General features: G+C 45.4%; 1 protein-coding gene across 2 annotated transcripts in view; it reads right to left on the bottom strand.

Annotated features, from left to right (window-relative positions):
- Positions 1–24578, bottom strand: part of LOC146833110 (uncharacterized) — a 645049-nt gene that overhangs the window by 165858 nt on the left and 454613 nt on the right. For both annotated transcript variants that reach the window (XM_085600733.1, XM_085600734.1), the window contains 2 exons: positions 23309–23416; positions 12910–13017 (listed from right to left, as the gene is read on the bottom strand). In XM_085600733.1, coding sequence (XP_085456859.1) covers positions 12910–13017; positions 23309–23416 — 216 coding nt within the window. The remainder of the gene's footprint in view (positions 1–12909; positions 13018–23308; positions 23417–24578) is intronic.

The following is a 24578-nucleotide window of genomic DNA, read 5'->3' on the forward strand; positions in this document are numbered from 1 at the left end:
TCTACTGGTTTGAGTGAAAATTGGAATTCTTCTTTGGAGTCGGCGGAGCCGGCTAATGTGATTGCTTGTTTGCAGAAGGCACCTGTATCGAAGGGTGAGGAGATTCCCATTTTGGGGCGCAGAGGTTGGGTTCTTCTGTCTGCGTATCGGATTCTGCATGAGAGATTATTGAAATTACAGATCTCTCTTAAAGATGTGGAAGCACACTTTGTTGAGATTCAGAATTCTCATACTTTGTTGCGGTGTCAAAATAAGTTGCTTTCTGACAAACTTGACACTTACCAAACGATTGCCGAAAGGGCGGCTGTGCGGATTGCTCGTTATAAATACAAAAACAGGCGCGGTCGGGTTTCGACGCGAAAGGTGCGTCTAGTCGTGGCGAAAGCTGGACTAGATTGGAATCCTGATGAATGGGATGGTAATATCTGGAACTCGAGTGCCTCTTGTTCCTCGGGTGAGGAGTCTGTCAAGCGCGAGTCTTCTCGTTCCCGCCATGAATGTAAGTCTACTTCTCGCACCTCGGAAGGTGCACCATGTGATTGTGCTCGTTCTTCGGGTGGGATCGATGCCCCTTACACTGATTGTCCCTCTACGAGCACTGATCGGGTTCCTTGTGATGCTCGTCCTGCGGTCTCTGCGCATCCAGTTTTTCGTCGGAAGTTGCAGCAGTCTCCCACTGCTCCGCAGGGTGTTTCTTTGGACTGTTTGGAAGACTTTACGCAACAGGAAATTAGTGATATTTTGCAGCGCTTTAGGCAGCGGGCTGGTGAGGCCTTACTCACATGGATGGTGCGCCTTTATGAACTGGGCGCTGCTGGTATTATGCTGGATACTGGCGATTGTTTGAAATTTTGTTCTTTGAGTTTGGATTCTACTGTGCAGGATCATTTTCGTAACTATAATGGTGGTGGTCAAATTTCTTTACTCCAATTGGCGACTGAGGGTTGTAATCTAAAATATCCTACTGAATCTGACTGGCCTGTCAATGACAAGCCGTGGTATACTCTGCGTGACGCTGCACAACGTCTTAAGGAGGAGGTAATGAAAACGGCTATTTTTCTTGGTACTGCTGACAGGTTGCTTGATGGGATGTTGACGTCTTCTGTGCGGAATCGTATTATTCGTTCTTCTCCTGTCGCCTATAAGCAGGTCATGATGACTTTATTGATTAATCAGACTGGTAATGTGTTATCTACGGTGTTGGAATCGGTGCGCCAACTCGGTGAGTTGGGTGAATGGTTTAAACCTGAACGTCAGTCCCGGTCTGACACTCGTACTCCTGGTGAAAATAAATTTACTAGACGTGATATCTTTTCTGGTCTTTTGGCTGATGGTGTGCGTAGGGAAGACATTGATGGTGAGACTACTACTCGTTTGTGGGAGTTGTTTCGCAAACGAGGCTTGGATCGGAAGGAGGGTGCCCGGCGTGTTCGGACGACTGAGTGTGATCGTGGTTGTTCTGACGGTAGCGGTGATGATGACCGCCGTGGGCGCTCTGATCGTCGTGATGATCGGCGTACTGTACGTGATGTGTCCCCCCGTCGAGAGAGAGACAGGGAGAGAGAGGGGGAAAGGGAAAGGGGGAGAAATGATTATGCTTACAGCAAGCGTAGAGATGATAGGGATCAATCCCCTGAGTTGAGGAGGAGAGAGGATCGTCACAGTTTGGTCGATCGTAACCCACAGTACAATACTGAAGACTTGAATCCGTTCCGTACGGGGAATGGATATGAACAGGAGGTACCGATACCTAAGAAACGTGAGAGTCTTTATCCTGATTTGTCCTGGTACACAGAATGCAGTAAGAATGACTAGGAAATAGGTCAAGCTCCGGTACACAGATGGGCTCACAGAGATAATAGACCCTATGTAGATATTGATATTTATTGGAGACATCGTAATATCCAAAGGGCCCGAGCATTGGTAGATACAGGAGCGGAGGCCACTCTTATTCATGGGAAATCAAAGAAGTTTACAGGTCAGCCTTTTACTATTACCGGATTAGGTGGAAAAGAAACCCCTGCAGTTCAAACTTTGCTTGAAATGAGAATAGGTAGAATCCCTAGAAAAGAATATTCTGTATTAGTGGTGCCACTCTTAGAATTCATAATTGGAATTGATATTTTGAAAGGAATGACGTTGCATCTTGATGATGGGTGTTACCAATTTGGAACGACGCATTATATATCGTCCAGACCTATACGGGTTGGTCGTTTAAGAATGCCCCCCATACAAGTTCCCCAGGCGACCAAAGTGGTTTGTCAGAAGCAGTATCGTATTCCAGGTGGTCATGAGGAGATTAGTACCACTATTCAGGAGTTGGTGGATGCAGGTGTTATAACTCCAGTTACTTCTGCTTGGAATAATCCTGTTTGGCCGGTGCGTAAGAGTGATAATTCTTGGCGCATGACTGTTGATTATCGAGAATTGAACAAACACACGCCCTCTTTGACTGTTGCAGTACCGGATGTTATTACCCTAATTGAAAGAATCCAAAAACATCCAGGTACATGGTATGCGTCCATTGATATTGCTAATGCTTTCTTTTCTATCCCAATTGCCCCTGAGTGTCAGGAACAGTTCAGTTTTACGTGGAACGGGCGTCAGATGACGTTTAGAAGTCTTCCCCAGGGCTATGTGCATAGTCCTACGATATGTCACCGGCTGGTGGCAGAGCATTTGGCTGAGGTACCGGTTCATCCCCAAATTCAGATATGTCATTATATTGATGATGTTTTGATCCAAGGCGAAACACAAGAGGATGTTCAGACACAATTAGACAGAGTCATTGAGTGTCTGCGTGAGAAAGGTTGGGAGATCAATCCGGATAAATTACAAGGTCCGTCCCAGGCTGTAAAATGTTTGGGTATTAATTGGCATGAAGGGCACCGTGAAGTGATCCCTCAAGTTAAACAGAAGATTCTTGATTTTTCAGTTCCGAGGAATAGGAAGGAAGCCCAGAGCTTCATTGGTTTATTTGGTTTTTGGCGCCAGCATATTCCTCATTTGAGTCAAATATTGGCCCCCTTGTACCGGGTTACACGTAAAAAGAATGCATTTGAATGGGATAAGCCACAGCAAGATGCGTTTAGCCTGGCAAAAGAGGCAATTCAACATGCTATGGATTTATGGCCTGTACGTGATGGTGATGTGGATTTGAATGTGTCTGTACAGGGCCCTTATGCAAATTGGAGTTTGTGGCAGAAACAAGGCAGGAGTAAAGTACCGTTAGGTTTTTGGACCAAAAAGCTACCTGATGCTGGTGAGCGTTATACACCCTTTGAGAAACAGTTACTTGCTTGTTATTGGGCTTTGGTGGATACCGAGCAATTGACTTTGGGACATGATATATTCTTGCGTCCTGAAATTCCTATCATGCAGTGGGTTCTGAGTTCACCGAGAACTCACCGAATTGGACATGCTCAAGAGGCGAGCGTGATTAAATGGAAATGGTACATACAAGACAGGGCACGTGTGGGCCCGAAAGGAGTTGCTTCTTTACATGAGCAGGTGGCGCGAGCACCGTCGACTGAGATTGAGAGTGAGTGTTCCGTACCTTCAGCGCAGGAGTCTCCTGTTAAATGGGGTAAGCCTTTTGATGATTTGTCCGCAGCGGAAAGAAATCATGTTTGGTTCACAGATGGTTCAGCGAAGTTTATAGGGACGACACGGCACTGGAAGGTGGTGTCCTATAATCCGATCACGCAGAAACTGCTGAGCACAACTGGTGAAGGGAAGAGCAGCCAATTTGCCGAGCTTTACGCTGTTTACCAAGTTTTGAAACAAGAGTTACCTGGTACATGTCATATTTTCACCGATTCTTGGTCCACTGCCAATGGACTGGCTGTTTGGTTGCCGACTTGGCATTCCCATAATTGGAGGTTACACTCCAAGGAACTGTGGGGAAAAGAGTTATGGCAAGAGATTTGGGAGATGCTCCCACAGAGTACTGTTACAATCTTCCATGTGGATGCTCACACCCCGATAGACTCCCTTGACAAATATTTTCATAACATTGCAGATGAGAAATCTAAAATTGCTGAGGCAGTGGTGGACAGGCAAGATTCTGATATTGCGGGATTGGCGAAATGGGCACACCAGAAGGCAGGACATTTTGGAGAGAAGGCCACTAGCAGGTGGGCTGCTGATCGAGGAATTTATATTCCACTAGATCTAATTAAAAATGTTATTTTACACTGTCCCGTTTGTCAACATATCAGACAGCGTAAGGTACCCCAAATTGTTAAAGGTCATTTACATCGCGGGAAACTGCCCGCTCAAATTTGGCAGATTGATTACATCGGTCCACTTCCCATGAGTAGGAATTGTCAATATGTTTGCACAATTGTCGATACATATAGTGGCTTGCTGGTAGCCCTTCCATGTAAGCAAGCTACCCAATTGAATACCATTAAAACATTAGAATTGATTATGATGTATTATGGTGTGCCATTCCAAATTCAATCTGATAATGCATCCCATTTTCGTGGAAGATTGGTACAGGAATTCTGTGCGGAAAATAATATTGAATGGATATTCCATATACCATACTACCCACAGGCCTCGGGCCGGTGGAGAGATTGAATGGCCTGTTAAAGGACCAATTGCGCAAGTTAACAGATGACAAGTATAAAAATTGGCGAGACTTTCTACCCCAAGCACTATTGATTTTGAATAATCGTCCTTTTTTAAATGCTGAATCTCCACTTATGCGTTTGTTTCCCCCGAATGTTCAGACTATGCCTAATGAAATCAGAGAAACTGTGATGTATTGGGAAATTACTCCCGGAGCTCTGGCTCCATGCAGAGCGACCCCAGGGTCGGCAGGTTTAGACTTGCATGCCATGGATGACACCGTTCTAGAAAGTAAGAATCGGGTCATCATTGCTACCGGTGTTGGTATTCATATACCACCTGGGAATTTTGGATTGATCGCCCCTAGATCGGGGCTGGCTGTAAAAGGCATTCAGGTGCTTGGAGGTGTAATTGACAGTGACTATCAGGGAGAGATTAAGGTACTCCTGCTAAATAGCAGTGAGGTTGACTTACTGATACACCGCACTGACCGAGTGGCTCAATTACTCATTATGCCTGTTTTCAGTGGTGAAATAATGAAAGGCACTGCCCCAACTTTGCTAACTGTACGAGGCCAGAAAGGTTTTGGCTCTACGGATAACCCTGGGGCCAGGGTTTGGGTGCAGTCGCCTAAGAGTCCCCCTGAACAAGCAGAGGTCATTGCCACCGGTCAGGACAATACCATTTTGGTTATGAGGCCAGGGAAAGATAGCTGGGAAGCGGTCCCAGCTGACAAATGTTATTTACGAGAATGATTAATGCCTGTATTTGGTTCTCTTTCAGATCATTCTTTGGACTGTTGCTGCAGGATGTGTCGGCGTCGTACTGTCTTTGGGATGGTTTGACGAGAGAGGAGGGATCCCGTCAACCCGGGATGAACTGAGAACCCGAGTGTTGCGTTCCTTCAATGCGTGGGATTCATCATCGAACTTTTGGACACTACTGGCCAAGAGAGTGACTGATGCCCCTCACTTCTGTTTGACACCGATGAGATCTGTACATGACATTCTGGCGACTTGTCTAGTTGCTGTCCCCGCCTCATTGGAGACTTTAGTTCATATTTTTAATGTTTCAAAGGCTCGTCCCAATATTCTCCTGGGTGATTTTGCTACCCATGTATATTGCCCCTTGTGCACTGAATTGCCGAATGAGCAACTCCCCATCCAGTCCCAAATAGTTACGTATAATATCACACGAGGTGATCTATGCTTCTTTCTTACATGTAATCCTAGTGCAATCTCTGAATGTCTACGCCTAAAACTAAAAGGCGCCACTTCATTTACGTCTCATGAACGGACTTTGTGCTTTCAAAGGACACCAACCACATGTGTTTCAGTTCAGAACAATATGACTTGCAATAGTTTGGTAGTTACCCCCAGTCACTATCGTGCGATGTTACTACCTGCCGGATGGCTTTTCTCATGTGGTAATACTTCCTGGCCATATGTCCCTGCAAACATTTCCGGAGGCTCTTGTGCCATTACGAGACTCAGTTTGTTAATGTTTTCATCACACCCGAATGCCAACTCTCGTGTGCTTCGAGATACTGTGATGTTACAGGAGGATTGTGACTCATCTTTGCATTTATATTCCAAGTCTGAATATCTTAGCCTAGCTGTTTCAATTATTGGTGTTCCTGCTTTGGCGGTTTATAATGCCAAATCCATTGGGAAAATGGCTTGCTGGATGGTGAAATCTATTAATCATACTTCTACAGTCTTGTCTGACTTGCTATTAGACGCCCAGGGTGAACGTAGGGCCATTTTGCAAAATAGAGCAGCCATTGATTATCTTTTGCTTAAACATGGACATGATTGCTCTGACTTTGAAGGCCTCTGCTGTTTTAACTTATCTGATCATACACAATCCATTCGTGCACATCTGGATAAGTTGCATGACTTAACGGAAGAAGTTAGAAAACACGTTGACCAGGGCTGGTTTGACTGGCTCTTTAATTGGTTACTGGATATACACATGCTACGCCAAACATTAGGTGGTATTTTGATTGCTGTCGCTGTTTTGATTGCTATCTGTTGCTTTATTCAGTGTATTCCTTCACTACTTCAATTCTGCACACCTGGTACTAGACGTAGATCAGTTAGCTTTGTTTCATATTATTCTTCCACAGATGTTAGCTCCATTTAATGAATGTATAATAGACTGAAGTCAAGGGTGAAATGTACTGCTCGATTTTCCCGGCCCCCTTGTGCTGAGGGGTGATTAGTGTGACTTCAGTCTCTTTCCATCCAAGTCTAAGGGTTAGAGTAGTGAATGGAGCCTATTTACTAGGCACTTTGACATGATCCTGTGCTCTTCCCCATAGATCAGGGCTTGCACACCTAGCCTAGGGGATAGATTCGTTAGTATTAGGGATAACCTGTCCTGTAGTGAGGGTATTTCATGGAGCCGTGCTGAATTCAGGCCTGGTAGGCCTCAAACGGGAGAGACTCCATCTTTCTTTCTGCTCCGGCAGCTTGAGATGCTTCTAGGTCAAAGGCAGTGTTTTAGTTACGAGGTGTTATTCGCTTGGAGAGAACCGGTTCAGGCCGGCCCTTATCGAAGGATTGTATTTTTCTTCATGCCGAAGACACTACATCAGGCCGGCCGGCTGGGAACGTGTCCTTGGCACGGGGAGGTACAAGAATTTGGTGGGCGGTAGGTTACGGGCTGGAATTTTCCATGAGAGAATGCACCTCCATATTAGTGAAAGTCTGAGGCAGATACTGGCACTTGCTTGTAGTCCGTAAGCGGCACCTGGCCGTTAGCAGCAAAGCTACTACTTATTTCAGGGAAGACAGATGACAAACTTGAAGGTGAAGACAAACCGAGAAACAGATATTCCAAAGAGAAGAGAGTAGCCGATGAGGAAGAGGTCCCAGTGACTCGGAGAGGGAGAAGGGAGTAGATCCGTGACTACGGAGGTGTGACTTCCAGGCGAAGCCGAGGCACAGACGAGAAGGGAACCTAGATGACCATTGAGTGCAGGCTACATACGACCAAGGTGATGTCAACCCCTTTTTATTAGAGTGTACAACTTAATCTTTCGCTTTTCTTTGCAGGTGATGATATGTATTATGTTCTGTGAGCGTGTATGTAGTAACTAAATAAAGTATATAGTTTGTAGTGAATCAACATTTGCTGCGTGTTCTTGTATAAGAGGGTAGCCTATTCTTCTAGTCAGCTGTGACTTGATATGAACAGATGTTAACCCTGATCAGGTAAGTGGTAACTGAATAAGGGAGAAGGGAGTCCCTCGAACTGGAGAACAGGTTGTGCTCAACTAGCGGTCTTTGTGTGATCTGATACATAGTAACACTGATTCCCCTGTCGTATGTAGTGGTAATAATAGGATGAGCTCGTGCTAAGGCTGCCGTCTGGGCAGGAAGTCCTGGGTCCGTTTGGGACCGCGAGGCTGGAGCTGCCGTCTGGGCAGGAAGTCCTGGGTCCGTTTGGGACCGCGAGGCCGCCACTTGTCTGAGGCTGCCGTCTGGGCAGGAAGTCCTGGGTCCGTTTGGGACCGCGAGGCTGAAGCTGCCGTCTGGGCAGGAGGTCCTGGGTCCGTTTGGGACCGCGAGGCCGCCACTTGTCTGAGGCTGCCGTCTGGGCAGGAAGTCCTGGGTCCGTTTGGGACCGCGAGGCCGCCACTTGTCTGAGGCTGCCGTCTGGGCAGGAAGTCCTGGGTCCGTTTGGGACCGCGAGGCTGAAGCTGCCGTCTGGGCAGGAGGTCCTGGGTCCGTTTGGGACCGCGAGGCCGCCACTTGTCTGAGGCTGCCGTCTGGGCAGGAAGTCCTGGGTCCGTTTGGGACCGCGAGGCCGCCACTTGTCTGAGGCTGCCGTCTGGGCAGGAAGTCCTGGGTCCGTTTGGGACCGCGAGGCCGCCACTTGTATGCTGAGGCTGCCGTCTGGACAGGAAGTCCTGGGTCCGTTTGGGACCGCGAGGCCGCCATTTGTATTATAAGATATATATATGTATATGCATATATAATAGGAATTCCCTGTCCTTAGGTGGTACATATATATGTGGTTATTTAGGTGTAAATAGGCCCTAGGGAGGGGGTAACGTTCTAGTTTGGGTTAGAGAGGCTCTGTTGAGCGGGTTCTATCTGATCCGAAGACCCAAGCAGAACACCAGGAGATCTACTTTTGAACCTTAGCACACTAAGGATCTCATTATAAGTTGCCCGTTATCTTGGCAGGGAGATGCCGGGGCAGGAAATAACAATACCAGGTGATATCCCCCATGAGATAACGGGGATTACAAATTATTTCCCCCCACAATGGGGAATAACATGCAGGCCCTGTCTACATGTTCTTCAAGTGTTGTGTATTGTGAAATAAGTAGCCTAACATAGACCACATGCATGTAGGGGCTTTTTTCCTTAGCCCATTACAGGGGCTGGAGGGGTCAGGGGTCATTGGAGGGCAGGTTGCTGCTTAAATGGATTGTGTGATCCTTGCAAACCCATGTACCTCTTTTCCATCTGCCAAGATTTTGGGCACATGAGCAGGTTAAGTTAAGGTAACTTGTGCTGTGCATATATATGTGCATTTAAAAGAAGGCCAGATTTAGTAAAATGTAGTGCAGCGCTCCAAAGTTGCCGTGCTGTAATTCGCTTGAAGAGGAGAGCATCATAAAGCCATATCTACTAAGGTGTGGTTCTGTTGCTCTCTTCCCTAATGCTGGCGTACAAACAGGCTACGTAGTGCCACACAAACATCTTGGTACTATAGGGCATAGGTGTGTATGCAATGTCTAGCTTAGGTTTTCAACTAGAAGGATTCACATTCTAGTACAAAATACTATGCTTAGGCTAACGTTAAAACGTTTCACACATTGGATGTGTACTGTACAGTGCAAAGAGCACGCAATTTGCGAGAAGTTAGAAAAAATGAAAACATTTCTCCTTGTTAATGTCTGCCTCAAGGAGATTTTTTTTTTGTCACAAAACCTTCTCTGCCAATTTGAGTAGATTCGGCTTTGCCTTAAATGTAATTGGTGATAGGATGGGAATGTACATGTAACATCCCTGGGACGTCCACTTGATGAAAAGTAACACAAAGGACTATCAGGCACATGCATCAACGTTTTTTGCGAGTGCAAACGGTGTGATTCGAAAAAATCGGCCGTTTGCGCCCGCAAAAAGGGCTATTGCGATGCAGCAAGGTGTAAGGCACCCGCAATTTAAGGAATCACAATTTATTGCGATTTCTTAAACTGCGATTGCATTTAAGGAATCGCAATTTGCGATTCCTTACATGCAATGCAATAACCACTTTTAAATAGCGATTTCGCTATTGGGGCTGCAAATTACTGAGCAATTGAACTGTTCGGTAATTTGCAAAAACTTTGAAAAATGCACTAAAGTGCATTTTTCAAAGTTTCATGTTGTACACACACATGCCGTGCACCATGGGTGCACATCACAATTCCAGGGGTGCAACAGGCTGTCCTTTTGACACCCTTGCACCCTTGAAATTGCATGCGCAATTTGCGAGTACCTATTGGTACTCGCAAATTGCGCATGCAATTTCCGATTCATTCCCATGGGCCTGTAGGCCCATAGGAATGAATGGGGAGCTGTTCCTTAATTGCGACTCGCAATTTGCGAGTCCCAATTAAGGAATGTTTAGGAATCGCTATTTTTATAGCGATTCCTACATGTATAGGCTTTTGCGAGTCCTTAATTGCGATCCCTTAATAATCGCACTTAAGGACTCGCGAAATCATACCTTGATGCATGTGCCTGCAGTTGTGTTACTTTTTAGACAACTTTTCACTGCAGAATATGTTTTGAGCAGGAAAGTAAATAATTTATCAAGACTTTGCACTGATTTGTGTCACTTTGTGTGACTTGGCACCAGGGAACGTGTTGCCACACTGCCCTATCTCCCATTAGCCAGCTTGCAGCAAACCTGCCAGCTTAGGTCCCTCTTGTTGGCAGATATTGGTCTCAGCTCTAGGGTCCTTGGAAACACACAGCATGAAGTGTTGTGCTGGCTTCCCAGAGTCCGCAAGCAAGGTCACCTTGCACTCCGAATCCAGCCAAAGCAGCAGTTCTTAGGTCGGAAGGAATTTTAATTGGGTTTTTGAAGCCTAATTGGACTTTTCATTCTTATGGCGCCTGGTGCCTTAGAAGCGTGTCGCCTTGCCAGGTCCTAGTATTAAGCTGAAAAAGGAGGCAGGGGTGTTTGAAACATCCTCCGCCAGCCTTTCATCGCCAACAGGGAGCTCTTCAAATGGTGGCTTACTGAAGCGGGAGGCAAACTCTTCTTGACGGGATTAGAGCGCATCCTTGAGAGTGTGGAGGGGCTGGAGAGGGGCAGCAGCAAAGGATGCTGATGAGGACTGTTTTAGAAGTGTGGGCTTAAGCAGAGCGCGCGTTGCCTTTTGGATATTAAGAGGGGGGCTGATCTCAAAGATGCCTTATGAAGTACCTATCCAGAGGCAAGACGGAACAGCAGCCTCGGCATTGGAAAGAGATCGCCTCAAAAGCAGTCACAGTGCATTTCCAAAATGGCCGCTACAAAAGGTGCTCGTGGAGAGGAACACGGGCCAGCCACCAGTAGGGTCCACATTACGGGGGGCCCAGGAAATGGCTGGTATTTCCCCACCTGATTGATTGATAAGGAATTTGTAATGCGCTATTTTGCCCGAAGGCGTCAAGGCGCAACTGATGGAAAACAGTCAGCCAGAACCAGGTGAAAGAAGGACTTTAGGGGTAAGCTTCAGAGAAAAGAAAGGTTTTGAGGGCTTGGCGAAACAGGGAAAGAGATTCCTGATTCCTGACATCAGGGGGAAGCTCGTTCCAGAGTCTGGGGGCAAGGGCAAAGAAGGCCCTGCCTCCCCACCTTGCTTTCGCAAAGCGGGCAACAGTTAGCAACTTCAGACTAGCGGAACGCAGGGCCCTGCCTGGGGAGTAGTACGACACCAGAGACCTAATGCCCTCGGCCCCTGCTTCATGAAGAATGACAATCAGGGTTTTGAATTTTATCCTGGCATGGACCTCTGGTGTTATCGACACTGTGGGTACCGGTAACCTGGGGCTGTGGAAAATCTGTCTCATTATGAGTTGGATCCTGTAGATTCACTAAGAAATGAGGAATTACCATGGAACGTGGTAATTTGGGGGTCAGGTTTCCCAGTAATTCCTCATTTTGGGCCAGACTTTCATCCAGAGATTTTAGATGCGTTTAGCAGCAGAAAGTTGAGAGCTGTGCCAGTGTTCCCACAGATCCCATAATTCCGACTGCTGTTCTTGGCCCCATTGGAAAGAACAGTCCACTAGAGACAGTCTCAGAGAGATAGCAATAATACAGGCAAGCACAACCAGGTGACCTAGAAGCAGTCATCCATAAAAAGAAAGCTTAAAAAAGGAAGCATATATATCACAAGACACCCATTAGGAGCCCCATTATCAGTTGCCCTTAATCTCAACAGAGAGATACCGGCCACGTATTAAAAACTCTCTGAGAGATATCAGGGATTTCAAGTAAATTCTCAGTGAAATGTGGAATAAAATGCAGGCACTGGAATACCAGGTACAATTTCACACGTTTTTCCCCCTTCCAGGTGAAATAATGGGTCCAAATCAACCAACAGAGCTATTCCTTTGCAGGTGGTGGTGGTGGTGTTGGTTGCAGGTGGGCAGGTACCATCATATTTCTGCTGTGGGAAGTTAAGCCTGTTTCCGCATGCGGAGGGATACGGGCGGGCGTGGTTAGATGCAACAATTGCACACAGCCCCCGCAGCCCCACAGGGAAGTCTGAGCCCTGCAGCTCCACAGGGAAGTCTGAGTCTGATGTTTCGGGCCTGGAATTATCAGATATGGAATCTGTGACCCGATACAACCAGGCATGGACACCGGGAAAGATTAACTTGCTCGGAGCTGTAACACAGAGATACTGCGCCGGGGAACTAGTAATGAGGCTCTAAGAGGCAATTCCAAAGAAACAGACTCAAATAAAGCACAAATAGCAATCACAGAGTAGGTGCTAAAAGATAATCGCAACGAGGCAATGATAGTGCGGTCATCAAAACGCACTCACAAAAAGGCAGAGACCAAGGAATAATTGTACAGAAAATCAATCACAAAATGACTAGCAATAGACAGTAACACAGAAGTGTAAATTGCCAGTCATGGAGTATGCAGAAAGTGAACGATTTAAAGAGATAGCCACGGAAAAGCACACAAAGGCAATTACTGGATAGCCAATGAAATGCAGCACCGTCACAAAGGATGCCACGTGTCACACCGTTATGAAGGTCTTCAGTCACTTTTTCTAAGCCACAAGTGAATGCTCAGTTACAGCCGCAGCTCATTCCCCCACTGTACCTTGTCTCCATCCTCTCCAGCAGGACCTGCTGTCCCGGCAGTACCTGGGAGCCCAATATTGCCTTGTATACCATCCTGCCCGGCAGGGCCTATTGGACCCTTTTCACCCTGCAAGAGATAAAAGAAAATGTCTTACAGACATGACAGTGATGCTGCAGGCAAGGCAGTTATGTTACAGACATTGGGCATGCGTTATACGCATGGAAGAGATATATGAGATAAAGTACCTGCTGTACATTATAAGGATACTTCAAGTCACTGAGGAGTTCCATGACCGTGTAGAGGAAGGAGGCCAAAAGTTGTTTTCCTTTATGTGGTCATAGAAATCCGATGTGGCTTGCAGGGGGTACTTTATTCCTTATAATACATGGTCATACCATCACCCTTCTCACAAACCATTGAAATCCTTGGTGTCTTGTTGTTTCGTGATTATTGCAGACAGGAACAACAAGAGAAAACATTGTAATACGAAACAAATTACACTAAAAAGCAAGCAAGAATATCTGTAAAAAAGATATTGGAATCAGTTCAATGTAAATCAAGTTAAAACAATGTGGCTCAGATAAGAGAGAAACATGCAAACAATCTATCTCCTGCAATGGCATATAGTGTGGATCATTTTATTTACTTAAAGATACCAGAAGTAGGAAAGCCAGTTTCTGTTTTCCTCATTTAAACTGCATCCGTGACTATGCTGAGTAACCTGCATTTCACCATGGCTGCGGCCAACAGGCATTATGGCGTCAGCAGTCAACTGTATTAACGTACTTCACTTATGCACCAGTGTCAAGTGGCTACAGACGTCACAAGTCGCCTGTAACACAGATATTAGTGCCAGGCTTTTGCACAAGCATTGGAGGCTCCCATGTCTTATATATGAATAACAGTGATTTTACAGGGATGGCAGATTAGTAGAGGAACAGGAGTAATGGATGTTAGAGACATATCAGCAACTTTAGTAGAATATTAGCAAGATCAAAAATGATTCAGCTTTGGCGCCGATTCTACAGGTGTGATTACCATGTTACAGGCTTGGCAGTCTTGAGGAGGAAGCATGGTTGCCAACTTGAAGGCATGGCACCTATTACAGAGATGACACTGGTATATCCGACACAGTAGTGTTGTTAATGGTATAGCAGCGAGGATACTAAACTTTTGGCGAAGCTACAAGGCTGATAGTGACGTTACAGGTATGACCTTAATTTTACAGCTCAGAGGGAGAGATGATAGGAATAGCAGTGAAGTGGTTATGTTACAAGCAAGCTGCTTGTGTTACACAAATGGCAGTGACGTTTCAGGCTTCCAGTGGGTTACAGGAATTGTAGTGAAGCCTCAGTTATGGAGTGAAGTTACAGAAACCTCAGCAAAGTTACAGGCATTGCAGTGAAGTTACATACTTAGAGCTTGTATAGTATTGTAAAATGTATATATCTCTATTACACTATGTGGGACGCTGAAGCACTTGCCCACATGGGTTGCATGCTACACCAGACATGGTGTGTGGTTGGAAGAGTGTTGCCTTTGTTTTGATCTTATGTAGGAAGTGTTTCCATGCCATGTGTGACCACTGAGGTGCAGTTATGGGATGCAGCACTTAGCGGTAAGACGGATCAAGGAGTGTGAGACAGAGGTGCACAATTTATGGTTTTCAGTAAGCTGGCAGCTTTGAACAGCTCTGCAGGGGCCTTTATTGTATTTCTAATGAACATAGTCCACAAAAGTGGCTCCTGCACTGGGCTATCTAATCTGTGATATTTTCTTTAAAGTATAAAGCCCTGAGCAGGCACAGGCTGGATGAAGAAATGAATTGGTTACTTACTTAGCCTTCCCAGTCACAATCCTAACAAAATGAGCCCTTTATGCCTCACCCACAGCATTAATCAGTACAAGTAAAAAATACAGTTATGCCCCACCTAACATTGCTGCCACAGGAAGTAGCTGACAGCTGGCCATATAGATAGGGCCATAGCAACAGTTCTTCCGAAAATACCAAGCATAAATACAGTATAGCAATTTTCTACTTTTTCCAGGGAGGATAGTAAAGGAGGGAATCAAGAACTGTGACGACAAAGGCTATGACTTTGAGTAATGTAGATTACCGGTGAGCTGCAGAGTCATTACCTACCTCATCCATCTTCCTCGTCCCCGTCTTAACTAAGTGTGCATATGCCAAAGCTATTTGTGAACAAGATGACACACAATCCTACTAGATAATGTGACATCCAGATGAATTTAATCTCAAACCAAAAGTGTAAACCGAATTGCAGTCCCAAAATCAAAAGAACTACCTCCCCCATCCTCAATTTGCACTGTGAAATGGAGGTAAATGGGGTAGAGCATGTGGCTGCAGTGGAGATGCCCTATGGGGACGTGCTCTGAAGGCTGCGCATGAGGAGGACATTCCTTGGACATCAGGGGGTAGGGACACTCAAAGTTGAGGAGTCCTCTGTTAGCCATACGAGATGAACCTAAGAGGAAATCCATCTTTCTAAAAGGAGAGGTTCTTTCTAGATAAATGGAAAGGGCTCTTAGCAGGTCTAGGGCATGCTAAAGTACTGACTGCTCCATAGATGCAGATGTAAAGAAAGCAGGAAGCACCAGATCCTTAGACAGATGAAATGAAGAAGATACATTCAGTAAGACAGTAGGATCTGGTCTAAGCACTTCCTTGTCGTCAAAACATCTTAGGTAACGTTTGTGACATAGCAAGACCCCACGCTCTCCCAGCCTGTGACCTGAGTTAATGGCAACATGAAAAAAGACTTGTAACATCAAATTTTTGAAGGGAATAGTTGGCAGTGTCTCGAATGGGGCTTCCTGCAAAACATGCAATACTAGAGGCAGGACCAAAAAGGGCGCGTTGAAAGGTTGACTGGTTTATTCAACTGGAAACTTCTAGTTAAGGCATTGAACTGTACCATGGAGGGACCCCCTGATGGCCTTAATCACTGTCCATTGGCTGAGTAATGTGGATACTGATAAGCCCAACAAACGTCCATCTCTCATGAATTCAAACATTTCCGCTCCTTAACGAGAGACAAAAAGTAGTCCTCTCAAGTAATGCCATTTGAAGAAATTCCTCCACTGTCTCTCATACATTTTTAAAGTGCTCCTAGACTGCTGTATAGAAATAGCTATTTCTGTAGAACGGCCTAGTTCCCCTAACCTCCGCCTGTCGATCTCCAAATCCCTAAGGAGAGGTAACTGAGAGACATCTTCTGGACAGAGGAAACCTGAGCCGAGATGGACTCATCAGGTAGATTCAAGGAGGGAGGATTGATAGATGACTTAGCACAGGGAACCAGGGCTGATGGTTCCAAGGGGGAATCACTAGCGACACTTGTAACTGCTCCTTCTTGATCTTTGACAAGGCCCTGGTGATGAGAGGGAAGGCGAACAGGAGACCCTAGGGTCACTTGGAACTCAATCCGAGGACCGTCCAAGCAAGTTAGCATATGGTAGAAGGCAGCACAGGTGAAAAAGAAGAGCATTTTGATGCGATGCAAATAGATTCAGCCATGGGGTCTGAACCAATTCATAAGCACCTGAAATAAATGAGGGCCCAAAGACATAGGAACCAGTGAGTAGAATGTTCAGCTTAGCCAGTACACATGCCCATTCTCCTTCCTCAGACGATAGATTGCTGTCAGAGACAAAAGGCTTTCCTCTGCACAAATTCTAACCTTCACTGCTAGAAGGGCTTGCAGAAAGATGTTGGTGGCGCCCAGATGGTTTATGAAGGCCCTTGTGACCTGGCTGCCTGTTCTGATGTGAACTGCTTTGCTCTTTACCCATAGGGTAAAGAACAACAGGGCTTTGAAGGCAACAGCTAGATTGTTCCAATTCGAAGAGATCATGAACTGTGCCGGTGTCCACAAACCTCGGGCCTACTGATCCTCCAGAGCGGCTCCCCAACCCAGACTGCTGTCATCTGTTGTTATCATCAATGGAAGAGGGGGAGCCAACAGAACTCACCTGTCCAGGTTTGAGTGTGTAAGCCACCACTGCAACTTCTGAGACATTGTCCCAAGATCTGGGACTATGGTGTTGTATACCCGGGAGATCGTATACCAGAATAAAAGAAAATAGTAGACCTAGGGCCGTATTATGCAAGTGACCCAGGGTCGCAATGGGCATTTATGCCCACTTTGCGCATCCCCGAAGCACTTTGTTATAACAGAAGGGGCTGCACACGTTTGTGCGGCCCCTTCTGTAATACAGATAGTGCTGGTGTTCATAAAGCGCCAGTGCTATCTTCAGAGGGTTTTCCCTCACTTGCATGGGTGCGTGCCCCATGCAAATGAGGGAATCCCTTCACTTCTGCTCCAGTGCCGTATTACAGACGCGGACACAGAGGCAAAGAGACTCTCAGGAGGTGTACTGACAGTGTAACACCTCTATGGTGCAGCACTTTCAATGCACCGCATAATTGCATCCCTCTGGTGGGGGGAAATGGGGTCCCACAGACCCCCCCGACATTCACTTGCAGGCAGGTGGACTCACTGACTGCACCCACCTGCAAGGGGATCTCTAATCCCCTTTAAAAGTGCAGGCGGGTTGCTGCCTGCACAGTGAAAACACAGAGCGACTTCAATGCAGCTACTCCATTTCTCACATGAATTTGTTTCCCTCAGGGCAGGGGGAGTTCACAGGTGCCCTGGTGGCAGCATATGCACCATAATGCGGCAAATTTTCCTTCATTGCGCCAGATCCATCTTTTAACAGTTGCGCCCAGCACAATGAAAGGAAATACGCCGCATGTATAATATGGCCCCAGAGGGAACAGGTGCATTGGAGCCCAGGAGATAAAGAACCGAGCTGCAACCATGTCCTCCCGCACCCTCAACCATTCCCTTGCCAGTGTTTCTCGTGAGTCTAGGGAACTCCAAAGGTGGGACATCAATTTCTGTTGTCCCAGAAGGGGGAGACAGCCCTGTCCCATGATTGCCTTGAATAAGGCACTGATGTACTGAAGTTCTTAAGATGGAATCAGATGTGATTTGCTTGTATTGAGAATAAAATCATGGGGGCTCCAAGCAATCTCATCCCTACTGGACAGCTTTGGGATCCATAAGAAAAGATGAAGCACATATTAACCTGTCGTCTGATGAGGGAAAACCAAAGGAACTAGAGTTTTAAAAAGACACTTGGAGCAGAAGCCAGGCCAAAAGGAAGGACACAGAATTGTAAGTGTTGACCCAGGACATAAAACCTTAGGGATCTCTGGAAAAGAGGGTGTATCGGCCTGTGAAAGGTAGCATCCAATAGGTGAAAAGATGCCAAAAACATGCCAGGAGCACCTGCTGTAGACTCAGCAGCTTGAATCTTTGAAAAGGAATGCAAAGTTTGACAGTCTTTAAATCCAACAGGGGACAAAACTCTTCTGAGACTTTTAGAACCAAAAACATAGGGGAATAGCAGCCTAATCCCCTCTCTTTTTCTGGTATTGTAGTGATAGCACGCTGTGTTAAGAGATCTTGAATTCCTTTCAGGATGCCTTGGCACTTGTTTGGAATCTGAGGAATGGGAGTCAGGATAGAGACATCTATGGGAGGAGTAGAAAGGTCTATCTTGTAAACCTTCCCGTACAACTTAAAGAACCCAGGCATCCGAAATATCTTTCTTACACAATGAGTAGAATTCCTTGATCCTTCTTTCCACCTTGTCCGGGTAGTCATGTCATAAGACTGGCTGGAGGGACTGGAGATATATATGATGGTTGCTCAGATTTGCCAATGAAGGGGGTGCTATATGCGTTTCCCATTCCAGGAAAGGGCTGGTTTGGACCCCTAGAAGTAGATGCTTGAGCGAAGGCTCTCCGATAAGGAAAATCTCTTCCACTTGATGGTGGGTTAATCAGGGCCAAAGGTTTGTGGCTTTTTTTTATCAGATCATCAAGTTGTGAACCAAAAAGCTTTTATCCGTTGAACGGAAAATCACTCAAGAGAGATTTCGGGGAGTTGTCTGTCTTCCACAGACGCATCCGTATATGGCGACTGGCAGATATTACCAACCCTTAAGCAGCAGAATCTGCTGATAAAAGCATCAAAGGATATGTCAGACAATGATCTGCCTTTTGCTCTTTTTTTGAACAATCTGGCATTTCCACCCTCATCCCGCTAAGCTTATCAGCCAGTGCCTGGAAGTCGTAAAGAAGTGATTGAACTAGGTACATCACATAAGCCCCACATGGACGCACTTCAATGTAGTTTGCCTTCTCCCACTACAGCTGGCCTTTGCGTCATTTTCAGTAAATGGTAATAAACAACAAATAACGATAATTAATAAAAATGGAAAATGCACTTAGCTTGTGTCTGGTTGATTCTACTTCTTGGAAGACACAGAAAAAGAAACAGAGAGAATTGTTGTTGTGGCCTCTCCTATTTAGTTAGCTGTCAGCTACTTCCTGTGGTGGCCATGTTAGGTGGGGCATATCTGTATTTTGTATTTGTACTGGTGAATTCTGTGGGTGAGACATGAAGTGCTCACTTTGCTAGTACTGGGACGAGGAAGACGGACAAGATAGGTAATGGCAGTGCTTAATTTGTTGAAAAATAACTGCTGGGGATCTTGTGAGGAGGCCACTGCAGTTTGCACCTCCCATTACCCCTGCCAGTGCTGCCAGTGACGGTACCAACAGAACTGCTATGAAGCACACTTCTCCACTCATGACAATTCAGACTATTCAGGCCAAAACAAGCTATAAGAATGGCTTGGGAGGCAGGTATTAGTTATTTTTAAGGTATTTTAAATTAACAAACAACTGTTTTTGTGTTTGTTTCGAAATTCTACCAACAGCGCCACCATGTGGCAGACTATAATATGAGCGGTATTGATAATTAAGTGCCGGTGCCCAGCACCAGAAACCACAGGCTCAAATTAAGCATTGGTAATGATTTGTGCGTCAGGCTTGTAAGTCATACTCTCGGTGAGCTTCCTGACACACTCACCAATCGCTTTTTCACAGCGTGGGTGCCAAAAACAAAATAGCCAAAGAGAATCACACAAAAAAAATAATATTTTGAAGGGATTATCCCATTCAATGTTCCTGCTTTCACAATTAACGTACTTTAGATCTGTAAAATTATAAATGTAATTGTTCTGTACATTACATAAGTAGGCACATGTGTGTTAGCTACTCCATTAAATGCTTCCTTGTGCCCCTGCTTCACCTAGTGAAAAACCTTTTGTCTGAGTAGCAGTGTCTTGGTGGGTGAGAATTCAGTAAGTGCCCTCATCCATTCCAACGCTAACTTTAGGTAGGAGAGTTCGATTGTGTTACTTTTATTTAACCCAAATTGACATTACTGTACCCTGTGGTCTTGTATAAAGTCCTCTGTTTAAACCACACATATCTTTGTCAAGGATGTATATTTGTGGGTTCACAAAAGTATCACTACATTGATCCAAGATCTCTGGCTGCAGCTCCAACGGTACTTAGACGAAGTTGTAAAACTGTCTCAGAGGCCAGTCTGGCCAGAGTGATGTCAGAGGCTCGGACCTGCAGCCGAGTCTGTTGCAGACATCAGCAAGGGGGTATAGGTGGTTGTAGAAGGAAGGCTGGCACTGGGGTAGGTGCATGAAAAACCGATCAAGGCGGGTGTCCTCCAGCCCGCACCCCGATATATATATCGACAAGCTTCCAACTTTCTTGTCCAAGTATGCTTCATTTTTAAGAGTGCTTGTTACAAGTAGGACTAATACTGGCAAAACCGTTAAAAATTGAATTTGTTGAATTTACATGTTGCTTGTCATTTTTTAAATCACCCTGCTAGGATAATAGAAACCAATACTTTTGCGCTTTTTCACTGCACTTGTGCAACTTATAGTAGGCTAGCTCTCTTGCAAGTAGGATTGCTACTGTTTTAACCTGTTAAAAATTTAATTTGTTGTATTTACTTATAGCTTGTTGTTTCAAAATAACGCTGCTGGGATAATTGCTCCCAATACTTTAAAGTATTCGTACAGTGCTTGTGCTTTTTTTGCTTGGATATCTCGCCTTCAGAGATTCCACTTCCCCCTCTCTTAGTCATTTCCTTCCTGCACTCTGGTCTGTGCATGAGGGATTCTGGAGGGTGGGGCTATCCAACCTCTCCCAGCCTACTTAATGGCAGATGCCGAAGGTGCGCCAAAGGCAAGCCCATCTGCTTCCGTCCACATCTGGCCAGGGCCAAAGGCCACCCACCATGACCAAAAACATCCCCTACTCCACAGTTGAAACAAAAAATCTCCACTAAGTAAACTACAAAGTAGATCCCTTACTCCTGCAAAAAAAATGCATTTGTTCTGTCTCTCTAATCACACCACTGTCACTCTTAACCCTAATGGAACAGATGAACTGCCCCCAGCAGTATAACTAAGCAACCCACTTAGACTATTTATGGTTCAACACCTGACCAGTTAAGGTTTTCGTTCCTTAACACGGTTAAACTTCAAACTGAGATCTTTCACTTATTGAATTCTGACTCTCCAGGCAGCCTCTTACTGACTGAAACATAGCTCACTGAAAAGTCCTCCCCTGACATCCTCACTGAAGTCCCCGAAGACAGCTATATCCTTCAAACTAACCGCTCAACTGGCAAAACATGTATTGTAATCCTCTCGTCCTTGAACAGAACTAAGGACATCTTCAGAATCGTCTCTGAACTGTCTAACCCCGATATGCTCACCCTAACAATTGTTCCCTCACAGAATCTTGGTGATACGCTTAACTCCTATTTCATAGAGATAATGAAGAATATTTAAAACAGCATCCCTACACGCTTTCTCACAAATATGATCACCCATGAAGCTATGAATCCCGCAATCTTATCATCTTTCCTCGGCATCTGCAAGGATATCCTCGTAGACCTGCGGACTAAAGTTAAATCAGGATCCTCTAATGATAAATACCCCAAAAAATTCTAAAAACTGTTTTCTCCAGTCTTCCGGACCCAACTCTGTGTCTTCTCAACCTTTTCCTCAGCCTTGGAGAGGTGCCCAATACATTCAAAGAGACTATAATTGTTTCCATACGGAAGAAAGCTGGCGAAGACCCACTCACATTGAAATATCTTTGTCCAATATCCCTGTTACCTTTACTGGCAAAAGTATTTGAAGCACATGTAGGTCGAAACCACTGCTCCTTTCTAGAGGAGTTTAAATTTCTAGACCCATGCCAGGCACAATTCCGCCTAGCCCATTCCACAGAAGCACTCATTCTCGCTGTCATAGATGACATGCATAAAGATTGTGGTGCTAATTCTACTCGACCTATCAACAGCCTTCGACACAGTGGTCCAAATCCTCCGGGCAGACGTGTCGTGGCCACGGGGTTGTGAGGGTTGGCGCTTAATTGGATTACCTCCTTCCTAAAGGACTGCTCACAATCTGTCCGTCTGACCTTGTTCATCTCATCAAAGGTCTCCTCCCTCTACCCCCATCACTTCCATTTGCATATATGCCCTCTTGTTTACTCAATGAAAAACAGAAACTGTACTATGGAAAAGTTACAATCCACAATGCTGTTCAATAGTGACTGGATGAATAGTAACCGCCTAAAACTAAAGTCGGATAAAACCAAAATTGTCTTCATCAAAAGCAGATAGACTTCTGGATGGCTTCCTTCTGGCCCCCCGAGATGGGAACCCACCCATCCCCCAAAAAGACTGTAAAAAGCTTATGGGTGCTTATCGATGACGAACTCTCTTCGAATCCCCAAATTTTGCCAGTGATCTCCTCGTGTTTTATCCTGCTCCACATAATAAGGAAAATTGCTCATCCTTGAAGCTCTCACCAAAGTTATTATTGCTCTAGTTCTATATAGAATTGACTATGTGATCACACTATACATTGGCTTACCTAAAGTCCTCATTCATAGGGTCTAAATTGTCCAGAACCAGGCAGCCCGGTTAATATACTGACAACCGAGAGGTGCCACATCACCTCTCTGATGAAACACCTACACTGGCTGCCTGTAGAACAGAGGTCCATCTTTAAAACCGGATGCTTTGTCTTTAAAACACTAAGTGGCAATAGCCCTGCATTCCTCAACTCCAGAATCCAGAAGTACACCCTCAAACGCTCACTGTGATCCATGTCCAGGAACTACCTAAAGGTTCCCCAATTTAAAAAGAAGAGACTGGGTAGCTCCAGGTTGTTTGTCCTCGCCCCTAACATCTGGAATTTTTTCCCCCTCGGGATCAGACCAGACCCTTGTTATTCTATATTCAGTAAACTCTTAAAAACGTGGTTATTTAGACAGGCATACAACTAATACCCTGCCCGACAGTAACGTCCAGCATCATTTACTTAGCACAAAGAAACCGTCCGGTGAACATGCGCGTTATAAATTCAAGTTACATTACAAGCTCAAATGCACAAAACAAAGAAGCAGAAGATTGGAAATTTGCTTACGAACCGGAGAACCCTTTTCACCAGCAGGTCCGGGGGGTCCCTGACCCCCAGGGCGTCCTGGCTGACCGATTCCTCCAGCAGGTCCAGGTGGGCCACGTTCTCCCGTTGGACCCTGTAATAACAAAACATCAGTAAAAATAATTAATTCAGATTGAAAAACATCTTATCTGTGTTTCTGTAAAAGTGAGAAACTGAGACAACATCATCATAAACCTGCAGTGAAAATCAGATTTGGAGAGGGGCAGTCAAAATTCAATACAAGATGATAGACCTGCTCCCAATTTTCTGTTGATTATTGTAGGTTGTTCCTTAACTTCCATTGGGGGTTTGTGGATCAAGGACTCTTGTGCTACACAAGTTCTGGCATGTATTTTCATCATGCACATTAAGAAGTAGAGGACCAGGGAGTTGTGTCATACAGCACTCCTCCTAACCTTTTAAGGTCTTGCAGTGACTTCTGTTATTTGGAGAGATACAGTGGTCACCCATGGATATGTTTCTGCTTCGTACGACTTATATTTGAGTGCATGTCAGAGTCTTTTTAGTGTAGTGTTTGTGAATCATCAGCTCATGGCCAGAAACTGTTTGATTTTATTTTCTATTAGTGGCAGAGTTTCCCTTTGTCCCTGGCTTTGTGTCCTGCGTCTAACTTACCCTTATTTCCCACAGATCTCTAATGGTATTGTGTTCTTTGCTCTAGCGTCCTTATGGTGGCATTCCACTCAGCCTGTGACCCAGAATCAGGGTCTCTCCTGCTCTGCGTCCACATATCTGACTCTTCCTGTCTCTATGGTTCCATGAGCTGTCCTTGTTGATATTACTCCTGGCCCCTCATTGTCAGTATGACGCGGTGTCTGGGAATGCCAGGTACCCTTATGCGATCAAGAGTGGTGCTTAACTGTTTTGTCAGGTGAGATATGCCCAAATGCAGTGCTGTTTGTGTGGTTTATTGTGGTGTTGTTTGGAATGTTGTGAAAATGGGTGCTGTAATGTGTGGATGGAGGGTGTGATATGTGGCATGGTGTTCTGTGTTGTTTCAAGGTGGTATTTTCAAATGGGTGTGTTGCAGTGTATCATGATTTGTTTAGCGTTGTATGGCATATGGTAGTATGGTGTTGGAAGTGTGTGTGCTATTACAGGATAGTCTATGGTCTTTTATTAGGTGGTGTAGCGTTGTAAGATATAGAAATGTTGTATAGTACAGTCTGATGTGGTGTGGATGGTGTGATGTAGTGTACAGTCTGTGAAGTGAGATTGGTTTCAGTGATGCAGTG

Source organism: Triturus cristatus, chromosome 4_2 (assembly GCF_964204655.1).
Source record: "Triturus cristatus chromosome 4_2, aTriCri1.1, whole genome shotgun sequence".
In the NCBI taxonomy this organism is placed as follows: Eukaryota; Metazoa; Chordata; class Amphibia; order Caudata; family Salamandridae; genus Triturus; species Triturus cristatus.